We start from the raw sequence: 25,027 nt of genomic DNA on the forward strand, positions 1-25,027 counted from the left end.
ACACACACACCTCATGTGTTTATGCCACTATGGGGAATTCAACGACTTGGGATTAAATCAAGCCTTCAGGCTGTAAGGGAGAAGTGATTCGTCGCTTGCGGCTGATAATGATATAATTTAGTGTTACGCAATTTTACGCGTGCAAGTCAAACATATGTTGTAGACTGGTCATTCATCGCTGTGGTATGCTGAAGAAAAAATAGCACTTGTGAAATTGAACTGTTTTATATAATATGCCACTCATCATTCTGCCTTTTTGCACGGTGCTCAGGTGAGCAGCTGCTGTTTCGGGCCGCGCAGACCCGTAAACTTCAGTGAGAAGTGGCGCCACATTGTGCGGCTCGCCAGCGCTGTCCACAACCTTCATCGCGAGCCCGCGGCATCTCGTCACCATGATGCCGGCGAGGTTGTCGGCAGGGATGCCTTCCAGTTCCGCCAAGCGCGCCGGATGAACGCGTCTAGTAACGCTGAGCTGTCGTCAATCGGGAACTCTGTTAAAGAAACCCTCACCGTCGGCGCGTGCTCTGGGACGTCCTCTGGCGTCTTTAGACCCCTGCCGTTGTCCGGGATCAACACAAGATGACACTCCCGTCGCTGCCACCATGTCGCGGTCGTCGGCGAGCGGGCCCAGTCATACGCCAGGTGCCGCGTGACCAAACTTGTATTAGCCAACCTGCCTCACCCCTCATCGCCGACCGCCGTGCCTCGGGTCGTCACGTGACACAGAGACCAGGGTCAGCAGTGGCAGACGTAGCCAGCCGGAAAGCAGGGTCTGACAGTCATGACCAAGTGTTGATGGTCTGCAGTGCTCAATAGCCTAGGTGTTGGTGTACTGTTTGTGATTTTACTTTAGCATTGGCTACACTAACTTTGTCCTCGTTGCATGAAGCACTTATGAGTTGTACCACTCTTAGTTTAGTTGTAACTTAGTATTTTCCCTTAGGATCTGATCACGCTTGTGGGTTTTGATTTATTCCGTTTGCTGATTTCTTTCACCTTCTTAGCAGGGAGTGTCGCGACTTAGCCTTTGTTTTGGATGTTGAAACATAGTTCTCAGAGTCGCGATGGTTAGTGGTGGGAGCACTTTCGGTCACCTCTCATGGTTAGTGGGTAGATAGAAATCGAACGCGAGCTATCGATAGATCAAAACATTTCAGACTAGCTGTGTCACGCAGCCTTTCTGTCTGCCGCCAGCATTTACAAATATCGTCTTCTGAGCACTCCTATAATGTGGCTTTGCCATGGACATGCCATTAAATCGCTGTGACCATAAAGCGTTCGGTGCACGCGACGTATGCGCATCTCCTCATTGCATTGTTTGCCAGCTGCTGTGATTTGTAACCTCCCACCACCTGCACAAATACCTTCGACACACAGAGCTTTAGTCATCTTGGTATGAGCACAGCTATTTATAATCCAGAAGAGGGATTCCTGGTCCTACATGGTCAAGCGAGAGGATGTATCCTCAGGGTACACAGCTGCGTTTTGAAGGATCCAGGCATATGGCTCTTATTGGTTTTGCTTTATTTCTTGGCTTTTGATGATTTCATGTTGTGCCAGTTGGCGGTGTCAGAGTTGGTCTTTGACTAAGGAACAGATTCTTTATCGAATATCATTCTTCAAAGAACAATGTTTACCCTAGATTCCGCATTTAAATAAGTCAAGGCGTCAAGGCGTTGGGCGTTAAACAAGTCCACAAGTCAAATCGTACGGATGGTTTGGCAGACCGGATGTCAGCATCCGTGTGTGAGCGGCCCGCCCCTCTCTGGCGGGCCACTGCCGCTCTCTCGGACATCGGGCGATCTTCAGGCAGGCGGCCGCCCCTCTCGGGCGGGCCGCTGCCGCTCTCTCGGACATCTGGCGATCTTCAGCCAGGCGGCCGCCCCTATCGGGCGGGCCGCTGTCACTCACTCGGACACCGGGCGATCTTCAGCCAGGTAGCCGCCCTCTCGGGTGGGCCGCTGCCGCTCTCTCGGACATCGGACGATCTTCAGCCAGGCGGCCACCCCTCTCGGGAGGGCCGCTGTCACCCACTCGGACACCGGGCGATCTTCAGCCAGGCGGCCACCCCTCTCGGGCGGGCCGCTGCCGCTCTCTCGGACACCAGGCGATCTTCAGCCAGGCGGCCATCCCTCTCGGGCGGGCCGCTGCCGCTCTCTCGGACATCAGGTGGTCTCCATCCAGGCGACCGTCACTCAAGTTTTGATTGTATTGGGTGCATTTTCTCGCAAGTTGAAAGCCCACTGGCGCGTAAGTTGCGCGAAATGTTGTTTTAGACGCTCTTAAAAATGAGGTGGCGATGTTCTGGATGTCAGGGAAGCGCTGCTGACTGTAGATAAACATGTGGTGTGCATGCGTTTATGTCTATTTGTACGCCTGTGTATACATGTGGTCTTATGCTACTTTGATGGTAGCGTTTATTTATATGCTGAGCCTTGCCTGTAGCGTACCGTTTCATTTCAAACATGACTCGGCACGACATAAATATGTGACACGTTGGGCTTTGGGCTCAACTCTGTTTTGTTTAACTCTGCTCAATTCAAGTGTTTTGTGTTCAACTCTCGCTCCGATGGTGCGGGCATTACACCCCTCCCCCATTTTTTCTGAGGACATCTCTTCCGTGTGTCGGATAATCACGCGCCCATCTTTCACAGCCTCTAAGACACTTATTTCACGTGTTTTGACATAAAACATTTATTTAAACACAAACATTTGACATTTATTACACGTGTTTTGACGCAACAAAATATGTTCCTTGCCTGTATTGCTTAAGCGTGGTGACGATATTTAGGATCACTGCACGTCGACGCGTGGCCGGCGGGGACGGCGGGCGGCAACCCACACGAATCCGCTAATCGCACGCGGGGGCCGACACATTCTCATTAACACGCGCTCGGGTGGCGGTGGGGTCAATTTGACGCCCTCCCCTCCCCCGCCGGTTTTTCCAGAAATATCTCTGAACGGCAAATTACTAGGCAATGAACAAAGGAATTGATAGTTGTAATAAATTCCATTGACTTAGGGTTGGGTATGATGATCAGACCGAGGCCAAAACTAATGTGCTTTATTACTCAAGACCTTGCATTATGGGATAATTGTTGGTGCTCAATTCGAATTTATTTACAACAGGGACCGCAACAGGCATGTTCCATAAACTTCTCAAAGGGCACGGAGGGCTACTGACCGAAAATAACCCAAGTCAATGCTTAAGATTTATGAACATATCGCCTAGTGTAGTCCCCGGCACTTATTCAAATGACAAAATAGAAGCCATCTCGTAGTTTCTTGGTCACCTTAACCTATTTAAGGTAAAAAAGTCAGTGACCTTGTGTCAAAACCAGAGATCTTTTGCTTAGGCAGTTATTCGGGTCAAGGCGGTTGCATGAGGTCTGGGGTTCCTCACACACCAGTATGGAGTTTGACGATGCCTGAACTTATTTGACCCCAGGTCGCCTAGGAACCTAAGATTTTGTCACAAGTGAGTTCAAATGCCCACCAAGCCATCCTGTGAGCGTTTCTAGCTCCACTGGTTTTAAGATCTCAGAGGTTTACATTGCCCCCCCCCCCCCTGAGCAAAGGGTATTCAACCGGCCACCCGAGCGCGTTCTAGCGGGTTCTAACTACATCATAAATACGAGCTCAGAATACATAAACCTCCACAGCAATGTGCTTTGCATTAAACAAAGACACATTATGTCGCTGGCGCCACTACATTAGTCCAAACACGATCCCAGTGGCTGAAACAAGAGCACAATTTTCTCATTGCAGTGATCGCCAGCCACCACGTGGCTTCCGAATCCCGAGAAGCTGGCAGCCAATCGGCAAGAGGGGAGGAAGCCAGGTCAAAGCGAGGGCGGCCGCGCGGCGCCATAAATACGGGCATACGCTACGTGCGACACAAAAGTGCAGCTGAAGTGGCGTTTTCGTGGGATGCTGATATTAAGGTTTGCCGTTCATGGAAGGAAACTTACACGCTCTGATTGTTCACAGTTCTTCACATTCTTCCGTGAAAAGGCAGTAGAAATAGTCTTATTCCTCGAAGAAAACCAGGAGAATGGAATCCATAGATGCATCTTTATTCTGGCAACATGCCCTTTAGCAACACGAATAGCAGCAGTCAATTCGAAATTGGCCTGCTGATGATCCTACTTGATTTTTCATATTTTTTAAAGAGCGAGACAAGGTTTTTACAGACCACCAGCATTCATGGAAAAAAACGAGGAACAATTGCCAGCCATTGCAGTACAGTGCATATATAACTAAGAATTAGAACACGTGAAAAAGACCTATACATGCAACCGAACTCCAGTAAACAGACATCACTCATCACGGTCCATTGAAATATGCAAGTGATTTTAAGTAAACTGCATCACGCAGCGCGCTTCAATTATACATGCAAACGATTCCAACTCAACAGGCATCGCGCATCACGTGTCAGGCATCACTCATTCATGTAAACGATATTACGTTAGCACGCATTGCATTTCAATGCACTTGTCCCGTTGGCACAATCGGCCACGATGAGCCTTGTACGTTAACACGCGCCCGGGTAGTCGGTTGAATACCCTCTGCTCGGATGGGGGTCAATTCAACCCTCCTGATATCTCAAGAACTAGCAGGGCTAGAGACACTAAATTGAGAGAGTGTGTTGACCGGTATGCGGACTCACTTCGGTCAAATTTTTAGCCTTCTAAGTCATGACCTCCCGGTCAAATAAGGTTAAACAAGTTTTAACTCCAAGTTGGCCTCCAATGTGTCCTCAGAACCTAGATACTTGTAGGCAAAAGATCACATGCTCATTCTAGGTCAGTGATCTGTTTGACCTTTCTAACGCCCATGGTGACTAAAATCATGGAACACTGCTTGAGTCTCGCGTTTGAATAAGCGACAGAGATTAAGCTGGGCAGTATGTTCGTAAAAACGAAATGCTGCCCTGGGTCATTTTAGGTCAGTGACCTTTTCTGACCTATAAGAAGTCCATGGAAGATACCATGATGCGGTTTCTGTTCACAACTAATTAAAAATGAACACCAGAAAGTACCCCCATAGAGCAAGCCCTATAGTAATACAACAGGATGGTCTTGACCTATTACGAAAATGTAATGCATTCTAATTGAGGAGTGTGACACGAGCGATGCATTGACAGGTATGCTGCCCTCTGGCACGTAAAATCGCTCTGCTTTCAAGTGTGAATAGTGGTAGTAAACATAGTAGCAAGCTTACAAAATAAGTATACCTTGTAGTACGTATCGTACATAAAACGTAATATGCGATGCGCCCCTACTTCGTAAGCATTTCCCCACATATTTTCATTCGTTTTAGCATGTACAGCACCACGCACTCAGGACGCGATTTCGTAATCCTCGATTGCTGGTGATGTTGCAAGTGCTAATTCCGTCCGGAGAATCTGTCTCGAGTAAGGTCTCAATATGACAATGGCCGACAGACGTGCATGGCACAGGTGAAATTTCCTGGTCGGAATCTGGAGGTCCTTTTGTCCCATCCTGGTGTGCCTAGCAACCGCTTTTCTGACGATACGGGGACCAGGCTGTACTGGTCGATAGAATGCCCTCAGATGGATACATCACGCCACTGGTCCCATCACTGATACAGCAAGGCCCTCTGACCTGGGCATCTGATACAGGATCGATACAGGGACACGTCACTGACGTAAAAGGGACCTCTTACCGGCACCGGGAGTCCGGTGTCTATTTGGCACCGAGACACCAATTCAGCCATCGGCCCCTGCAGCCTGGTGAAACCGTGCGGAGGGCACCCCATTCGGCACCGCGACCTCTGACTGGCACAGGTCACTGTCTCATTGGTGTGTGTAAGCCGTTGTAATATTATTTCTCACGTCCCATGTCATTGTCAGAAGTGTTCTGACCAGGGAAATATATTGTTAGCGAGCAAACGGGCCGTCGCTGCCAGCGCGGCGGCGGCGGCTCCCGCGAGGGTGTGAGCGGCCGCTCTGCGATTGATTCCCACCATCTGGTGCCCATGAACTCACGTGGGTTTATGGGCACACGCGGGCGGGGACGCACGGTCCCTGCCGAGCAGTCCACGTTCAGACTCCGCCGGCGCGGCTCGACGCGAGCCCGCGACAGCGTTACGACGACGACGACGACTTCGGAGTGTGCGACGCCGCCCTTTCAACCCCTCTCTCACCTTTGCTTTGGCAACTCTTTGGCTAATAGAGACTCTTTCCTTTCAATGTCTCATGTCGATGGTCCTCCGGAAAACTAACGAATTCTTTCACACGAACATATATTTTTTGACATTTGAGGTTCCACTTCTGTCCCAGTTCAGCAAATGTGAGTATGGCTAACTTTCGGCTTATTGTCAACACCGGGCCCCTTGTTTGACCCTGTGAGCCCCTAAACAGCTCAGTGGCCCTGATAAATGCACAAATCTTTTGGACTAACATTCCAGGCCGGCCTGCCCCGACTTGGGAAAGAGGCCCTGGGGCCAAGGCCGCCGCGGGACCGATTTTTTTCGGCATTGCATATTGACCAAGGTCCCTTTATCGCCTGGCCTACCATTCCGACCCTTCGAGCAAACCCTTGATCGTCGTTCCCTCGGTGCTCCAAGGGCTCCTCACGACCTTCGGAATCAAGGCCCTAAGGTTAGTCACGTGACCCTGCCCCCACCGACCGTGATTGCCCTTGGTTTCTCGTGAAAATAAAAAAAATGAGGCAACTTTCTGTGCCTTCTAAAATGTGACGCCACTTCAATTTAAAGCGCTTGGAGGCTTTCATGGTGCCTCTCTAGAAGTGGGTACCTCCCTAAAATGACTGCATTTCGAAGACAAACGAATAAATAGAAGGATGCCGTGCTTTGTGCGATTTTCGTTTTTGCCACGAAGAGTTAGTTTTTTCAAGTTGTGATGAAAGCAGACATCATGCGCATCAATGCGACATGACGTTTGTGGTAGTTCCTAAATAAACGAATTAATACCAAGGTATTGCGGTTTGTGTTAACTTTACCATCGACGTTAATTTCAAGTTTGACCAAGAATGAGAAAGACAGGCGTCCTGAGTATCGATACGATACTCCGTTGTTTTCGGGTAAATGCCAGAGCGCCGCGTTTTGGTCCTTGATTTTGACCCCGGTAGTAAGTTTTCTGTCAAGTTCAATAACATGCATGATGAGCACCTCCATGACACGCATTTTGTGACATCTCTTAATTTAACAGGGAAATGCGAGGGCATCGCGTTTTATATTTGTTGGACATTTCACCTAGATACATGCGTTCTCTGAAGTGTGACCAAATCAGAATTCCCAAGCATTGATATGATACGGTTTTTTGTTTTATTACTAAAGCAAGGAACAAATGTTTGGTACCACGTTTAGAGCGACCTTGAAGTTTTTTACCTCGGGAGTTAGTTCTTTTTAAATGTAGCGACACTACGAACACATTCAACACACGATTTGCGTTGTGTTTCTTTGATAAACAAAACAAACACATATGATTCTGCGTTTGTGTAACCATAGCCTTTGACCATATAAGATTATTTTTTAGGTGTAACAAGAGTAGACAGCACAAGCACCAGCACGATACCAATTTGGTCACATTTTTTGGGCACGCAAACAAGTGCCAGGGTGCGAAACTGTCTGTCAACTCGGTCTTTGACCTTGAGAGTTACTTCTCTAACCAAACTTAAATAGGAATGGGGAGCATCAGTATGTCGCGATTTTTTTGCCTTGTTTCTCAATAAACGAATAAAACGCCGGGTACGGCGTTTTTGTGGCCTTGACCTTCAATCCTGATGTGTTTGTTTTTTGTGTTTTTTGCTTTTGTTGCTTTTTTTCCGTTTTTTGCTTGTGCGTTTTTTTTCGTTTTGGTGTGTTTTTGTTTTTGATTTTTCACGTTTTTGCATGTTTTTTTTTTTCAAGTGAGACGCAAGAAGACTTAATGAGTATCAATATTTTGAGTTTTTGATACATGCCTAGCTTCTACGGTTTGCGTGGCCTTGACCTTTAACACTCAGAGTAATCCTCTCCAAGTCTGACAAAGGCAGACATCGCAAACATCCTAACTACATGACTTATGACATATTTCTTCAGTACACGAATAAATACAAATGCGCCGTGTATGGTGTGAACTGTACCTTTGACTTTGTTAATTAGTTTTTTCAATGTCAGGAGCGTGGAAATCACATGCAGCATAATTATGCCCATTTTGTATTGTTTTTTTTTAGATAAATCAACATATGTAAAGGACGTGTGTTTTGTGTGACCAAGGCTTTACATCTTCGGATTTTTGTTTTTCCAAGTGTACCAAACTGGACATCGCAGGTGTCTTTGTGATGCTCACTTTGTTCTATCTATTTGCCAAAAATGTCAAACGATCGGGACTCTTGACCTCAAAAGTTTGTTCAGATATGTGATGAAAGCAGAGACCATCGGCATCAATGTGATGTGGCATTTAACGCATGTCTGTGGTAAAAAATAAACCCTGTTATGTGTCAAGCTAAGTTTTTAGATTAAAATATATTTTTGCGTGTGTGAGAAAACCAGGCATCACGAGCACCAACATGATGCCCGTTTATGTGTTGCTGCAGTAAACGAATAAATGCTAAATTACCACCTTTGGTGACCTTGGCCTTTGATCTTGATTTCTTATTCGTGTGAAAATAGACATCACAAGCATTATCAAAATACCCAGTGTTTAAATTACTCTGCTCAACATGCGTCCAGATGGCCTGTTAAATACCCACCGCTCGGTTTGAGTGGTAGCTTGAGTCTCCCATTGAAACTAAAAAAGTAAAAAGCTACAGATGTCAAATTCACAGGGTATGTTGGGTTCAAGATGACCCACTTGTGTCAAATTTGAGGTTCCTAGGTTAAAAAGGGTCAAACAAGGTCAAATTCCAGATTGGTGCGTAAAGAAGTCCAGACTGTCTCATGCAACCTAGATGTCTGAAGTCTGAGCGAAGGTCACTGGTGATTTTTCAAGGTCAATGACCCTGTTTGGCGTGTCGAAGGTCATGATGACCGAAATTAGACAAGACTGATTTTTTGTTTGCATTTGAATAGCGTCGAGGATTACGCTAGGTAGTGTGGTATGTGTGTGGGGGGGGGGGGGGGAGAGTTCTTGGGTGGTGTGCGTGCGCTGCGCCGCTGCTGGGCCGCCGCTGGATGTTTGTGTGCCGTCGGCCGCTATTGTCACGCCTCCACACAAGAGCGAACTTACACTGAGGAGCCCATTGGTCAGCATACGAGCCAGATGATGTTAGAGCACGACTCGGCACGTTGTGACTTCGGTACACCCTACATCAACGCCCACTCATGTGAGCCACATAGCTAGGATGCAGTGGTTGAACGGGACATTGGCGGGATGGTAGGTCCGGTGAGGCACCATGAACGTCTGCCTCCCCGTATATGGCTGTGCGCCCTTAGCCACGATACTCCACCTCCGCCTTTTCAGCCGATGATGATCCCACGTAGCCGGCGAATTACATTGGCGAGGGCCCACTGAATAAAAACCATGGGAGCCCCCCTCGGCCTTACCTTACCCACGCAGACTCCACGCGTTCGCGGTGCCCCCACCATACACACTCCGAGCATCCACATCCGCTGGCGCCTACGTCACCCCACTCACTCTTGGCTGGTACATGGATGGGACTCCTCTTCCCCCCACCCCCGCCTTTTATGCGGCGCCTTGGCATTCTAATTGGACGTCTGCGCGAGTCATTGTCAAACAAGATTTGAATTTGCTTGTCACATTGCAAACATTCAATAAAGCCACGTTTAAGCCCCATTTAGAAGATGCAATGTTGATTCATCAGCTCGGCACCGACGCAGCTGCTGAGCCGACATCAGGTGTCCGGAGCTGCACGGCGACTCGTTCCCTCGCCTGACCTCCAGGGGTGACGGCTCCCTGTTCGGACGACGCCTACCGCGGTCCGTCCACGGTGGGCGGCCCTTCATTCATTCGGCCACGCCCGCTACTCGCAGCTTTCCGTGACCGCGCACGCGCCTTAGGCAGCGCCTCGTCCAGCACAAAGGAGCCGTCTCCGGCACTTCTGCGCCCTCGCCTCTCGCCTGCCGGGGCGAGCTTCGCAAGGCACTGCGCCACAGCGTGTCCCTCAGAGGCCTGGAGGTGGACAGTGCGTCCGATGGGACGGTGGAGCCCCTCCGCACACGACGAGCGCCTGGCGTGACCTGCGTTCACGGCTTACGGTCTCCTCCGCCGCTGCGCTCTGAAGACGCGGCCTGACCGGCCTGTCCGGCGACCCGGTTCCTTGTCGCCCTTCCCTGTGAGCGTCGATGGCGGATCTCTATCCGTCCCGATCATCCTGCCATCAAGAGCTCATAAGGCCTGGTGTGCACCACGTCGGAAGAGAACAGGCTGTGCCCTGTTCTCTCCCATGGTGTGACATACCAACGGACAGATCCAGCAGCCGTCGTGCATAATCCGGCATCGCACGCGGTTCCCACTGGTCCTTGGCCATACCATGACCTATGTCTCTTCATGCCGTCACGTCTGAGGTCAAGTGAGGGTCAACGAAACAAGTCAACCGTTTCTCAGTTCAAAAAAGAGCGGAACCGTGCTTTCGAGTCGCGTTCCCACAAGCGCATGTCTGCCTAAAAGCAGGACCGCGGTCGTCTGGCTACTCAACCCTGCCGTCGTCGAGCCGTGCTGTTCGGGGCGCGTTCCGAGCCTTCAGTTATCATCCTCCATCATCCTTCAGTTACGTTCTCTTCGATCGATTCTTCGGGGGAGGACGGCATGTTGCGAATCGGACGTGAGGGGACTGACTGACTGACAAGGGGACAGGGGGAAGGGGGACTGACAGGGGGGCAGGGGGGACAGGGGGACTGACAGCCCCCGGGGGTTGACCCCGTGGATCTCAAAGCAAATGCCCCGCTTAGACAAGGCAATCAGCAACAACAACAACGACGACAAACAGAACCAAAAAACGCGCGCACGAATGCCATGTTAAGTCAGTCGATAACTCGGGCCGGACAAGCGGCAAAGTGGAGGGAGAAGACAAAGCGCGCCGATCAAACCACTGCAGGTGCGCGGGACAGGGTTCGGCAAGGGTCCGGTCACCTGAGCAATCGGGAAAAGATTTAAGGGAACGACAATAGTCTAACCGCCCAGGTAGGCAACAGAATGACGCCACAGCAAAAGGAAAACCTTCATGGATATGCCGGCGTCGCCCGTTCGCCGCGCCTGGCCGCGGCGCAGGACGGACGAGGGCTATGACGAGCCAGTGCGCCTCCACGTGGTCGCCTCCAATGAAAAAAAAAACAAACAAGACGGCCTCGGAGCGTGCTTACGAGCGAGCCGTCGCGCCGAAGCGCTCTTCATGGGCCTTTAAACACTACGCCCACCCACGCTGGGCGCGAGCGCCCTGTCACCGCCTAACCGAATGCCTTTCAGCCTTGCTTCCATGCTGAACAATCCGAAACGCAGACTGCCACCTGCATTAACAAAATCACTAAGGCATAAGCGAACCCCGTGAGACGTCACACGCCCCCCCCCCCCCCTGTTTGCCTAATCATGAGAGTACACCCGGGACACATTGCCCGGCCGGGTGGGTCGCATGGCCAGTGCCCCTCCCCCCCCTCCCCCATTCCCTTCCCTTACTACACGAGAGTGAATAGGTGGCCGAGGCCCGCGCCCGCCCGGTGGGGCAGGCTCAGGGGACACGGCAATGCCAGCTGTCCATGGCCCGGTAAGGATTGAGACAACAGCCTGTGTACTCAGACGTGTCTGTTGTCGCCGGTGTCCCGTTGTCCGCGAGGCCATATTTCGCTGTCTGTTTACCACCACCGCTTCTCCTCTGCGCTCCTCATTCCTCGGGACTCCCCAGGAGACTCCACTCTCCTCCAGCTCCTCCTCGGGACCCCCTCCAACGCCTCCTCGGGACCCCCTCCAGCTCCCCCTCGGGACCCCCTCCAACGCCTCCTCGGGACCCCCTCCGACACTCCTCGGGACCCCCTCCGACACTCCTCGGGACCCCCTCCAACGCCTCCTCGGGACCCCCTCCGACACTCCTCGTAGGCCTCCCGCACCATCCGAAATTTTCCGTGATTTTTTTCGAACTAAGTCGGCCCGCCCTCGCTTTTGCGCAAGGACCAATACTTTTGCCACAGAGCCCCTGTGATGCCGGGCCAGCTCGTGTTGCTTCCACGGCACGGCGCCTAACATGCCCCTGGGCCAAATCTCGGGCGTGGCGTTGCCGGCGACGACGCAAGGTCTGCCTGCTCTCGTTTCGGGCGGGCCCTGCGCGCCTCGCTCTAGCCCCCGTTCCCACGTGGCGAGGGGCTTCTGGTGTCAGCTGGGTTGACGGCGGCGTCGGCGCGCCGGGGTTCACGGGGAAGAGCGGCTCATGTCTTCATGTCAGACAAACATGCCTGCACGCATAATGCTTCGCTGGTGATCTGGCTTTTCGAGTCCATTCATCTTGATCGGCCGGCGGAGAACAGGCGTTCGCCTGTTCTAGAGTTAAATGATAGTCCATTTGGGTAGAAGAGGCCACCGTCCTAGCTGTTCCGGAGGCAAAACGGCGGCTTACCCCACCTGGCTGGACGACACAGACGCTGCTCTCCCCAGCAGGTCCGGTCGACGATGCGGGCCCATCGGCCGGAGTGGTTCGGGCTGGTCTGCATTTAGCTCTCTGGCTTCGCTCGGCCTAATGGTCGCGTTTGGCTATATGGGGTGGGGGGGGGGGGGGGGGGAGGGGATTTCTGGGCATGGCCGGCTTGCTCGCCGTGCCCCACTCTCCGCTGGGAAAGCCCCAACGATCCTGGACGGGTGGCGTGCAAAGTGGGAAGTAGGAGATGGTGTGCCTGCGATGCTCCTAAAAACATAACGTTGACCTGGGTTCTTTAGGTCAGTGCCTTATTCTGACCTTTAAGAAGTTCATGAAAGATCCATAATACGGTTTCATTTATCAATAAATTCACGATGAGCACCAGGCACTTCTTCATACAGCAAGCTCTAGAGTTAAAAAAGTCCAGATTAGTTTTGAACGTAGTCTGACATTTAAACCTGACCCAAGGTCCACTGCATTTGTTGATTTAATTGACCCAGTGACAATATATTAACCAGTTGACCAATTGACCAGTTGAATATAGATATCTCCATCAGATGGCTCTCTGTATTTAAAAGCTTGGCACTCTCCTCTGCATTTAAAAGTGGATCACTTCGACTTCAATCACCTCTGTCTCCTTGACCTAACTCACCCGGACCTGGATGTAACTCAAAGAACTACGTAAGGACGAAACACATCTGACTGGACCGCGCGCGACTCATTGTAACAGGTCAAGTGCAAGGCCTTAGAATAATTTCGGTCAAGTACTAAGGTCAAAAAGGTCAAGTAAATGAGGTATAAGTCGCTGAAGTAAACAGCGAAATGCAAGAACTGTCTCCCATTTAAAAAATAATAATTGTGCTCATGTATATCTGGTGTTGAGTCCGTTCAATGCCTACCTTCGAACCATTTGATTGAGGGAGATCAGCCTCTTAGTAAGGTACGGAGGGTGGGGTTAAAGTTCTGTTCAACTACGCACCAAAATTTGATTATGTGAATAAGAAATCACAGAGCACAAGACTTTGAGTTCTTGGCATTACGTTGCATCAGCAGCGGTGTTCAAACACGTCTGGAGCACACCGTGCGTAAGCCGCGATAACACCTCCACGTAGCCACAATCTGCAGACCAGGAGTGCAGCCAAGAGGGGGAGGGGAGGGGGTGGTCCCTCCCCTCCATAGGTCCGCGTTTTTTCATCATGGATGCCTTCTGCAGGAAGTTAAGAACCGGCCTGACGAGCGCTAGCCGAGCTTCGACGCCCCCCCCCCCCCTCCCCCTACAATAGTATCCTGGTGGCGGGACTTGCCCCAGACGCTAGACACTGATAAGGCAGCAGGGTGCGAGGGCCGTTAAAGCCCCAGCTTCTATCCCATTCCCGGCGACGGTGGCGGCGCGGCTGGATAGCAGGAGAGAGAACTCAGGTAACGTGACAACTGCGGATGTGACGTCTGTTCGCTTGCTTGGCGATGACTGAGAACTAGCATATGCGTATACGACTGTACATCAGGCATTTGTGATATAATGATGACATGATAGCGCCACGTTTAACGGCATCAAGTTGTTCGCTAAGGCTGTGCACTTTCTTCTGCTGTCGTTGCAATCGTGAACACAATCTAGAAACACCATGACAAGCCATTACACCATTACAACACCACTCCATTTACATTACATTACAACACCATTACAAGCCATTGACGAATGAGTAGCAGATGACCTAAGTGTGAGGACATGCAATGAGCGCATGTACTCCTATCAGGTGTGGGAAATGCAGCATGCGGCGGGCAAAGGGACGAGATAATCCTATGAGCACAAATAACACACTAGCAAGCATATTGGCACAACAACTTTGACGAAAATGAAAATCACGAATCGGAAGTGCAGCGACGATGAAACAGATGCTGTGCGCTTCTAACCTTTCAACGATTCGTTCAGGGCGCCATCATGTTGGACGTCCTTAAGCCGGTAACCTCACTGAAGCTGTCGACAAAGCCTCGCGGAGAAGGCGCTGTGTTCAAGCTACACTACCGCGCCACCTTCGTCTTCATCATGGGCTGCTGCATTCTGGTGACGGCCACACAGTACATCGGAGACCCGATCGAGTGTTTGCCCGACAAGGACTCGATCCCGCAGAAGGTCATCGACACCTACTGCTACATCACGTCCACCTACACACTGCCCAAGTACTACAACATGAAGGTTGGCGTAGAGGTGCCTCATTGGGGCCTGGGGCCTGAGATGGCCGAGGACGAGAAGGTCTACCACAACTACTACATCTGGGTGCCCTACATGCTGTTCATACAGGCCATCAGCTTTTACGTGCCGCATTGGATCTGGAAGGCGATCCAGACGGATAAGGTGTACACGATCCTGATGGGGCTGGACAATCGGTCGTTGGACGAGGCGGAGAAGAAGGACAAGGAAAATCTGCTCGTCAAGTACCTAGCACTGCACCTCCATACGCACAACGTATGGGCGGTTAAGTACATAGTATGCGAGATACTCAACTTTGTAAACGTGTTGGTGCAGATCAGCATCACCAACGCCTTCCTGGGCGGCGAGTTCACCAACTACGGTCCCAAGGTGGCGAGCTTCCTCTGGCAGGACCCCGAGGACCGCACGGACCCCATGTACGAGGTGAGAGGCAGGCAGCGCCGACTCCGTGTCGAACTGATCAGCCACCATTCACTTCCAAACCGACACAGTCCAAAGGCATACCCATTTTGGATATTGCTCCCCCAGCGGTTATTTGGATCGGGTCGTCAGAAACGTAAAGAACGTTCTCTCCCCTGAAGAAAGCTTTTACTCTATAAACCCCACCACCTTCTCCGGTCTGATATCAGGCGCATGTTGCATCATGGTACACTGACTCGACAAGGCCATGTACTGGCGACAGCCCGCTGCGGCACCCAGCAACTTTGCACCGGACCTCGGGCTCTCTCTGCCGCCCGCAGCCTGACCCCTGACGCCGCCCCTGCCGCCAGGTCTTCCCACGCGTTACCAAATGCAAGTTCTGGAAGTACGGTCCCTCAGGTACGGTCCAGAAGCACGACGCACTGTGCGTGTTGGCGCTCAACATCATCAACGAGAAAATCTACGTCATCCTGTGGTTCTGGCTCATCATTCTCTCGGTCATCAGCGCGTGAGTAGCCTGGTGCCCACTAGCTTAGCCCTCGTCCGCCTTGCCGGTTCCGCCACCTTTCGTAGGTGGTAGTGGGTAGAGCCGCCTGCCAGGTCTATATCTTAATGACCTCCTTCAGGAAACAAAACCTAGAGCGTCCTAAATCCATACGCTAAGGTAAAAATCTGCGGCCCCGTCCCACCGACGCACTTGCCTCGGGGCGGCAGTTACACGGTTATAGATAACCAGAACATTATTCACTGAACATCCAAATACAAGTCTGCGCCATTGCCGTTCAAGAGCATCAGCATGACTGTGACAAACGTTGTGCCACTGGTAAACCTCTTCGCAATGCAGGAGGACAGGCATTTCGGCTCATTGGCCACAGCGGTACACTCATGCACAATGCTGGGAGTGACGTTGTTTGACGCCCGACTGTCGCAAACCAGTCGCGTGGCTTCATTTTCAGTCCGTTCTTCCGCGTTTAAAAACAAACTCACGATCGAAACTTTATTGAGAAGGCTACCGTTACGTCGACAATTCTGAGGCATTTAGTGGTGCCCCTTCATTTCGTCATCCCTGGGTGCTATTCGTGGAACGAACACCACTCGTAACACGTTGATGTCGGCAGTTCAGCAGAAAGCCAATTCATCATTTCTTCTTATCCTTTGAAGCCTTTCGTCATGTGGAATGGAGGATACCGATAGTGTAGTGGTTAATCTGCGCCTTTGGGAAATCACAGGTGCGGGGTCCGACTCCTCGCGGCACCCGCCCTTGTTACAGGGGCGAGAAGCAGACGACGTCATATGACTCGAAAGCTGAGTGCGTCGGAAAGCCCCAGTGACATATGTCATATCGAAAGGGTTTTGTAAACGCGGCCGAAGGTCTGAAGTACATCACGGGCGGGACTTAATAACAGGGAATAGGAGCCTCTTTATACAATTGGCATTACACAGCCAGTCGGGAAATCTTGAGCCACGATGACGTCATAATGGAACGATGATGAGAAACCACGATGACTGCATAGTTCAAAAGTCAGCTCTCGGGGCTTGTCAAGAGAAAGCCAGACGTCATTTCCGCCCCGTGAAGCTCAGTCATATTGTGCGGATTGTCGCGTCTGACTCAATGCCTTGCTGTAACAAGAATTAGCAACCGAGCCTCGTGTCTACCTTTGCTTTGCTACCCCTCCCCATCCCGGATGTTTATCACGTTCCACGGAGTCTCGTTTGCAAGGCACCGTTTGGCTGCCAGTGTGAGCAAATGTGACGTCACACTAGATTAGTTCTGCCACATTTGCTATTGGTTCAACATCCGGCTTCCAGCTATGTCAACTCACATGCACCTCGTGCAGCCTTGAAGGACCGGTGTGCTGCAAATGGCACCCTTAGTTGCTAAGGTAGCTGGAAATTGGCGGTCGTTGAAGAACCATCATTGTTCTTCCTCCCCTCTGCATCTCAAATTAGGACAAGTCTGCTGCGACACACAATTACCACGCACGTCTTAATGGTAGCCCCGCTTGACGTTATTTCCTATTTCTTTGTTCCAAAATGTTTTCAAATATAACTTGAGGTAAAGAGAACCTGCTAATCGGAGCTTCTTGCGTGTGCCCTGAACCTACACTCAATCTGTGCCGGATGGATCAGCGGTAATTTGCATCCGCCCATTCAGCAAACAGGACCCCGGAAGGCTTTTGTGAGGTGCACGGTGACGTCATCCCTGCGGCTGCATTATTACCGTCTTTCAACTTTCAGTCACTGTTTTACAACACTCTTTCACCTGATGTTTTACTCAAGTCGCCCGGTACGAACAAAACTCTTGACCTTTTCCTTTAATGCGTAGTAGATCAGAACTACGTAAGTTGTTCTTCTGGTATGATTTTGATAATTGCGTGTTGCCGAAATATCAACCCAACTATGTTCCCGTTCTCCTGGTTTTCTCCGAGGAAAAGGCTAATACCACTGTCTGATCAGAAGAAATCAGGATGGATTAGGGAAGCCGAAGGAAAAATGGGAGATCAGGATAGGAATCAGGACGCATCTCGAATGTTCAAAATGAGAGCTCACCGCACCTCACCTCACCTCACCGCTCCTTTGGAGAGCCAAAAGTGAGGAAGGCCCGTTTTCGATTTAAAAGCTTTCGTGACTTTTTATGAGGTCAGCGATCTCCAGCCGTGCCACTTGTGCCTCGCACGCGGGACACTTGGGGCTTCTCAAGTCTAGGCTAACGTTCTCTCAGCACATCTTCCGGTGTTGTACCGTACTCGCGTGGAACTGTGTACCGACTGCGGTCACGAGATCCAGACCATCGGTCAATTTAAGAACTGTCTTAGGAGCACAGGGGTGTCACGTAGCTTCATAACTTGTGTGCTGGGCTGCTTATGCTGGTTTGGTATAGAATCTAACACGTCCAACGTGTCACTAATGTCATTGGTGTAAAACTGGTGTATAACTATATCTATATTACTCCTCCCTCTTCATTACCTCTCGTTGTCCGAATCCGTAATAGCCATATTATGGAAATATCAGACGCGATGCAAGCAGATTCCGTGCCGGCAGCACTTGCGATCTCTGAAATGCAGTTTGTACTGCCCACCCTTTACAAGAGCTGGAATGCGATGACAGCTATTTCCCAATAGTAGCGTTACATGACCCAGTTTTCAGGAAAGCAGGTCGGGTCCTACGAATGCCCAGCCTTCCACTGAATGCAATTAGAACGCTCCTTCGGTAGGGTTATGGAGACGCATCTCCGTGTCTCCGCATCACGGAGACGCGCGTCTCCTGCAATCTCACAAGGTCCTTACGAGCGCTACGAATTCATTTATGTTCCGCAAAGAGTACATGGAGGAAAATTGTTAGAAATAGGTCCAACGCAAAGTGCCTAGAAACACAACAAAACGACCTGATCTAGTCCCGCCAAACCTCATTGCAATGGAAAAAAGCAGAACTCCTATGCATTTAAAAAGTAAATGACACGGCGTTAAGTATTGCTTCAATCTGAAGCATTATTTCCTGATGACATCACTGATATATGAAGATGCCGGTTCAGAAAAAGTGTTCATTTTGAATGACCTCTGGTAGCGTGCCGAGTGATAAACTGAGCTATATATTGGTGTGTGTGTGTGTGTGTGTGTGTGTGTGTGTGTGTGTGTGTGTGTGTGTGTGTGTGTGTGTGTGTGTGTGCGTGTGTGTGTATGTGTGTGTGTGTGGGTGTGTGCGTGTGTATGTATGTGTGTGTGTGTGTGTGTGTGTGTGTGTGTGTGTGTGTGTGTGTGTGTGTGTGTGGGTGTGGGTGTGTGTGTGTGTGTGGGTGTGTGGGTGTGTGTATGTGGGGTGTGTGTTGTGTGTGTGTGTGTGTATGTGTGTGTGTGTATGTGTGTGTGTGTATGTGTGTGTGTGTGTGTGTGTGTGTGTGTGTGTGTGTGTGTGTGTGTGTGTGTGTGTGTGTGGTGTGTGTGTGTGTGTGTGTGTGTGTGTGTGTGTGTGTGTGTGTGTGTGTGTGTGTGTGTGTGTGTGTGTGTGTGTGTGTTTGCGTTTGGTGTGTGCTCGTCTGCTATAGTTTTGTTCGTCTCCATTCCTCTCCTTGCAAATACAATGACGTGGCGGTTAAAATTATTCGTTTGGCTCAGTTTGACGAAGACTAACGCCCATGACCTGTTTCTTCTTACCAACAAATTTTGCGTGAAGACTAAATAAATCGCGAGGTAAAGCAGTGCTAAAATGTTGTTGTACGAGCGAGTGCAGTCGACTCGTTTTCTTACCCTGATATACACACTCGTTTCAGTAGCGCAGTGGTTGGGCTACGGCGGCAGCTCGGTTGGGCGGCTTATTGATAAGCTTTTACTTGTCACAGACGCTTAGAGATCCAAGATGCTAGAAAAAGTATAGACACATGCGATCGATCCGTGTCGTTCTTACACTCCCTTGTTCGCCGATTGTTCCATCATTGTTCAGCGAAATCGACCTCGCAGAACGCGAGCCATCAGCCCCTTGCCACCTACCACGTCTTGACTAAAGTTTCTCAGATAGCGGAGATAAGCGCACAAAGGCGGAGCTGTCCTCGCTGCTGTCTGACTGAACTGGGAGGTACAGATATGGCTAGCGGAGACGGCAGGGCCGTCTGCCGCTTCTGAGCTTCCTCTCTGGGCTAGGGAACCTTGTTACATTTACTGTCCCCTGAGTTGACACGTGAAGCCTTGCGAGTCCGTCCATCAGGACTCTAGCACTTCACACAGCGCTGTACATGCGCTTCATCTCAAGGTGTCCTCTGGCCGCGGCAGTAGCAGTCACGTGACCTGATTCGACGGGCGTTCATCTATGGCTAGGCTATCTTATCCTGTTATCGGGCCCAACGGCCGACGCCGTGGTGAGAGCGAGAAGACGCCAGCGGCGTGGGTGGTCAACCGTTTCGCCAAAGTTAATCTTGCCGAGCGCGTGCGAAGGCTTATAAGGGGCATTTAGCAGAAGCAGCTTCGTGAATTAATACAAGGTGCACTATTGGGTGGAATGCGCCACTGGAATACCCTCCTATTGCAGGGAAGTTTTATAAGCTGTGAAATCAATATAAACTGACTAATCAGTTTTCAAATCAATCGAATCACCGGATTTCCACTTGAAGGAATTGATAGTGTGTGTTGCAGGCCATCAATACTCAAAATCATCAAAATTTGATTCGTTTTGTCATTTTGATAGTTACTAGCGGGCACTCCACTTACACCATGTGACCGCTACGCGGAGCTAGGGTCGCCCTCTAAAGTACGTTTCCGCATCTAAGGTGCAACGTCTATAGTCCATCGCCGAACCTCGGCGTAAGGACTGCTTTTTAGTGTCTGGCGTCTCACCGCAAGTGCTCGCGGTTAGGTTGCAAGCACATACTGCATACCAGGGGTACTCGGTAGGCAGCACGGTAGGCAGAAGTTAAACTTTTGGCCCCATTCAGGTAGCCCTGACGGCTCGCTCACGTCGGGCTGTCTGCACCAGCGCACGTGGGCTTACAGCGGGCCTTTCCAGATTTCCTGGGTTCGGTGGCCAAGATAGTGTTTCGATGATCCAGAGTAAGACCCGAGTGCAGACTGCTGACCACTCTCTTTGTTCTCTCCTGGCTGACCTGTTTGTACCGGCTGCTGGCCATAGTGTCAACGCCATTACTTTTGACCATGCCCTGTGTTCCCCTGGCTGGCCTTGCGGTACCGGCAGCTGACCATAATGTCATCGCCATTTCTATTGACCACGCCCTGTGTTCCCCAGGCTGGTCCTGCTGTACCGGCTGCTGACCATAGTGTCACCGCCATGGCTATTGACCACGCCCTGTGTTCCCCAGTCTGGCCCTGCTGTACCGGCTGCTGACCATAGTGTCACCGCCATGGCTATTGACCACGCCCTGTGTTCCCCAGGCTGGCCCTGCTGTACCGAGTGCTGACCATGGTGTCGCCATCATTCCGCGCGCGGATCCTGCGCCAGCACGGCGGCACACTCCGACCGAGCCCACTGGACCCGAGCGCCCGCGACGCCGTCGACTCGCTAGTCCATCGCTGCCAGTACGGCGATTGGTAGGTTACCATGGCAACAGCCAGCGACTGTCCGGACGCCCGATCAGGGAGGGTTTGACGGATTATCATGGTGCCACACGGCTGGCATGCCTTGCTTCCCACGCAAACGGCTTCATGCAGTTCTAACCCTCCAAGCAGAGGATTCCTTATAACTTACTGAATGCAAGCTTTAATCCTCACCCTGATTCGCCTATTTTTTCATAGCCCGGACTGATAGGGGGAGGGGGCTGTGGATGCCACCCTCCGGCGTTTCTGAACTAATAAAGCTAGAACTGAGAAAAATACCAGTCGGATGGTCTCGACGAAGTCTTGCCATTGACACTAGCTTACATGTTTTTAAGTCAGTAATTGACCCCATCATGGCAGGTAAAGGTCGAACTTTGCAGAAATCGCACTTTTCAGCTTTACAACATGACACAAAACCATGATCTGTACCAACACACGACATAAAGAGACATGCTCCTTGTTCGATTCTGAGTGTATACGGTTGTTTTTTAAACACATATTCACGATGTATGGCGCCTTTCATGTAACAAAGCTAGCCTGCCGCGCGCGCTCCGCGGCTTCGTCTGTAGCCACCCAGGCCGCAGATCGCCATGCAATGTTCCTCGGGAACCGCCACTGCTCAGAAACCAGACAAACTAGTAACAGGCCTCTGGTGTCAAAACAGGCGCAATGGGTACCCCCTAGGCTACTGAAGATTTGGGCACGATTACAACACATGGCAGAGATATCCTAAAACCCCTCAGAGGACGGCATCATATCCTAAAACCCCTCAGAGGACGGCATCATATCCTAAAACCCCTCAGAGGACGGCATCATATCCTAAAACCCCTCAGAGGACGGCATCATATCCTAAAACCCCTCAGAGGACGGCATCATATCCTAAAACCCCTCAGAGGACGGCATCATATCCTAAAAACCCCTCAGAGGACGGCATCATATCCTAAAACCCCTCAGAGGACGGCATCATATCCTAAAACCCCTCAGAGGACGGTATCATATCCTAAAACCCCTCAGAGGACGGCATCATATCCTAAAACCCCTCAGAGGACGGCATCATATCCTAAAACCCCTCAGAGGACGGGATCATATCCTAAAAACCCCTCAGAGGACGGCATCATATCCTAAAACCCCTCAGAGGACGGCATCATATCCTAAAACCCCTCAAAGGACGGTATCATATCCTAAAACCCCTCAGAGGACGGCATCATATCCTAAAACCCCTCAGAGGACGGTATCACCCCCTTTCAGGGCTAGGGTAAACATGATTTGCAGCCAAACAAAGGAGCCGGGTAGAAAAGATCAGCTTGATTTGTATATTTAGATACATTGTACCTGTCAAAGCCTTTGTAGGGTATTAAGTTGCATTACCTTGCTGTCAGCCAAAAAGCCTAGGATAATGCCAGGATATAGGATTTCCTCTTATTGATAGCACTCAACAGTGAGTGTGGTAGACCAAAGTTCATGCATCATACATACTATGTTTCCGTCGTATTTTGATGCTATACGTCCTTAGTATCCACGTTGTGCAAAACAATCTTACCAAATAACGCACGACTGGAATGAATTAAGACACAATGCCACCGCACGTGATATGACTTATTTTTCATGGACAACCAACTCAATCTATCGAGTGGAAATTTCTTTCAAGCCATCAACCTGCTTACAAGCTATGGCAACGATGTCATTAACATAGTAAGCCTAGAGGTATTCTGCATCTTGCACTAAATGGGTTAGGTCCTATTCCCAATTCAGGGTTTCGCTTTACCTAGCATACCTCAATTTATAGTTCATCACAAAATTTGAGCCACTTGGACCACATCCACAAAATTTCCAAAGCGTGAACACAAAATAGTCCTAAAATTGATATCCTTAGTTCACTTTTCAGGGCATTGTTTCAAGGGCATTCACTACCACTGACTGGTCAGAGAAGATGCACAAGATGGTTTAGGAGTCGAACCAAAACGCCAGGACCAGAGCGTTCAACACACATCTAGCACCTTTGGCGATATAGGGAACGGGCGACCGTGTATTCCAGCGTGGGTCGAAGCGTGCCTTCACAGCGACCGCTCAAGTCGTCTTGAGGCGCTAGTGCACTGTAAAGGCTAGCATTGCGGCGCCGGTCATATCGAATGGCCCGTTCCAGGGTAGGACAATCTCTTGCTTGTTCTTAGCTGAAAACCAGTGACATTCACCACACAAACGCAAACGCAACATTCCGCAACATTTTGCTGCTGCTACCTCCACGTCAGCAGCAAGGTATCGCCCTTTTTCGTTCTTCGTCCATCTCCTGGCTCATTCGAACGGGCTCTCCTGATGACGTGCCGCGCTCATTTGTATTCTGATCCTAAAGAGGTCAACATAAATACAAACTGCAGATCAACTTTATTTCATTTCCGGTGATACGTTGTTGCGACCTGGTGTGGCACGAGCCGCAGACATAACACAATGTATCAGGACTGCGCCGGCATTATTTCGACATTGAAACCGCAGTCTGACAGCAGGCAGATGCTGTGCCACATCCAGTCTGACAAAAACATGATATTTATTGAGCGATGATGAAATCAAGACTGACTGGCACATTGTGGTTTAGCCTATGTAAGGCTTTCAAACCTAAGTTCCAGATCCTTCTTAAACATGAGAGTTTAGCAACTTCCAGACCGTTTTCGAATCGTCCTATCCCGTGCATTGCAGTCAACAATGAAGGCTAACAGGGCTAGGCGCGGCAAAATGTTTCCCGTCTCACCATGAAGCCGGACGTGATGCAAGAAAATCGATTGTCTTTTCGATACCGACGCTCATTCATGTCAAGCACATCACAAGACATGTCTCAATGAGCTGGCGGTTGACCTGCGTAATGATTCTTAGTTCCTCCGAACGGTGTACGGCGGTAAGGCGATGGAAGGAGCGGAGCACTTGCATACTTAGCCATTTTGTGTAACCAACGCAGTAAAGCCTAGGATGCATCGGGCAGTCCACTTGCCAACCTCTTCACAGCTTGCGGCCCGCGGGTCTTTCATTGCATCGCTTTCTGACGTCCCGCGTGGTACGCCAATCGCATGATCTCTACTGCAGGTGCCTCTGCACAGTTCCGTCAGGAGGACGCCAGAGAGCATGAGCCTGGGCCTGAGCCTGTGCGCGAGCATAAACACAAGCATGAACACGAGCATAAACACGAGCATGATCACGAGCATGATACGCGCGCAGCATGACCCGTGTGTGCTCCGGCAGGTATCTTCTGCACAGCCTTGGCAGGAGCATGAACAACCTCACGTTCCTGGACGTGCTGCGCGCTCTGGACCGCGAGCTGAAACCGGTCGCACTCCTCTGACTACGACCTGAATGAGAAGAACCTGCTAAAGGGGAAGGATGTGACCAGTGTATAGTCGGTGGCGCAGACATTGTGAGCATCTGTTTTCAATGTACGGGCTACGAGTCGCACCTTTGCGAACCAAAAATCAACATTCTTGAAGACATGTGCTATGTGCGCATGGCGCATTACACTTCGCGACACCCCTGTGTTTACAATTTTGCAAGGCGTGGTTTTGTGAGGTCATTCGAAACTGAAATGAAATGTGGTTTGGTGAAGATGCAATACCTTCGCCTCAAGAAGAGTCGTCTGGCTGAACACTATGTCATAAACACGCCGGTGAGAATGTGCTAAAGAGACTTAAAGACGACGTATCTTTTATATAGCCTTAGCGTGGATAAGTCAGACCATCTTTTATTTTTGCTGTTGATATTCAGGGCATCGGTTCAGGGAAGATACGCAAATCATCAATAAAATGTCCAAGCTCTCGTGCACGTCGTTTTGA

General features: G+C 50.5%; 1 protein-coding gene across 1 annotated transcript; it reads left to right on the forward strand.

Annotated features, from left to right (window-relative positions):
• The first annotated feature begins 13,923 nt into the window (after positions 1–13,923).
• On the forward strand, positions 13,924–24,543 carry LOC119113542 (innexin inx2). The gene is made up of 5 exons (XM_037237842.1): positions 13,924–13,967; positions 14,479–15,180; positions 15,528–15,685; positions 21,054–21,209; positions 24,444–24,543. Exons 2-5 carry the CDS (start codon positions 14,488–14,490, stop codon positions 24,541–24,543), a joined length of 1,107 nt encoding a protein of 368 aa, XP_037093737.1. The 5' UTR covers positions 13,924–13,967; positions 14,479–14,487.
• Positions 24,544–25,027: the final 484 nt, after the last annotated feature.

This window comes from Pollicipes pollicipes, unplaced genomic scaffold (genome assembly GCF_011947565.3).
Source record: "Pollicipes pollicipes isolate AB1234 unplaced genomic scaffold, Ppol_2.1 Scaffold_7262;HRSCAF=8765_pilon_pilon_pilon, whole genome shotgun sequence".
NCBI lineage: Eukaryota > Metazoa > Arthropoda > Thecostraca > Pollicipedomorpha > Pollicipedidae > Pollicipes > Pollicipes pollicipes.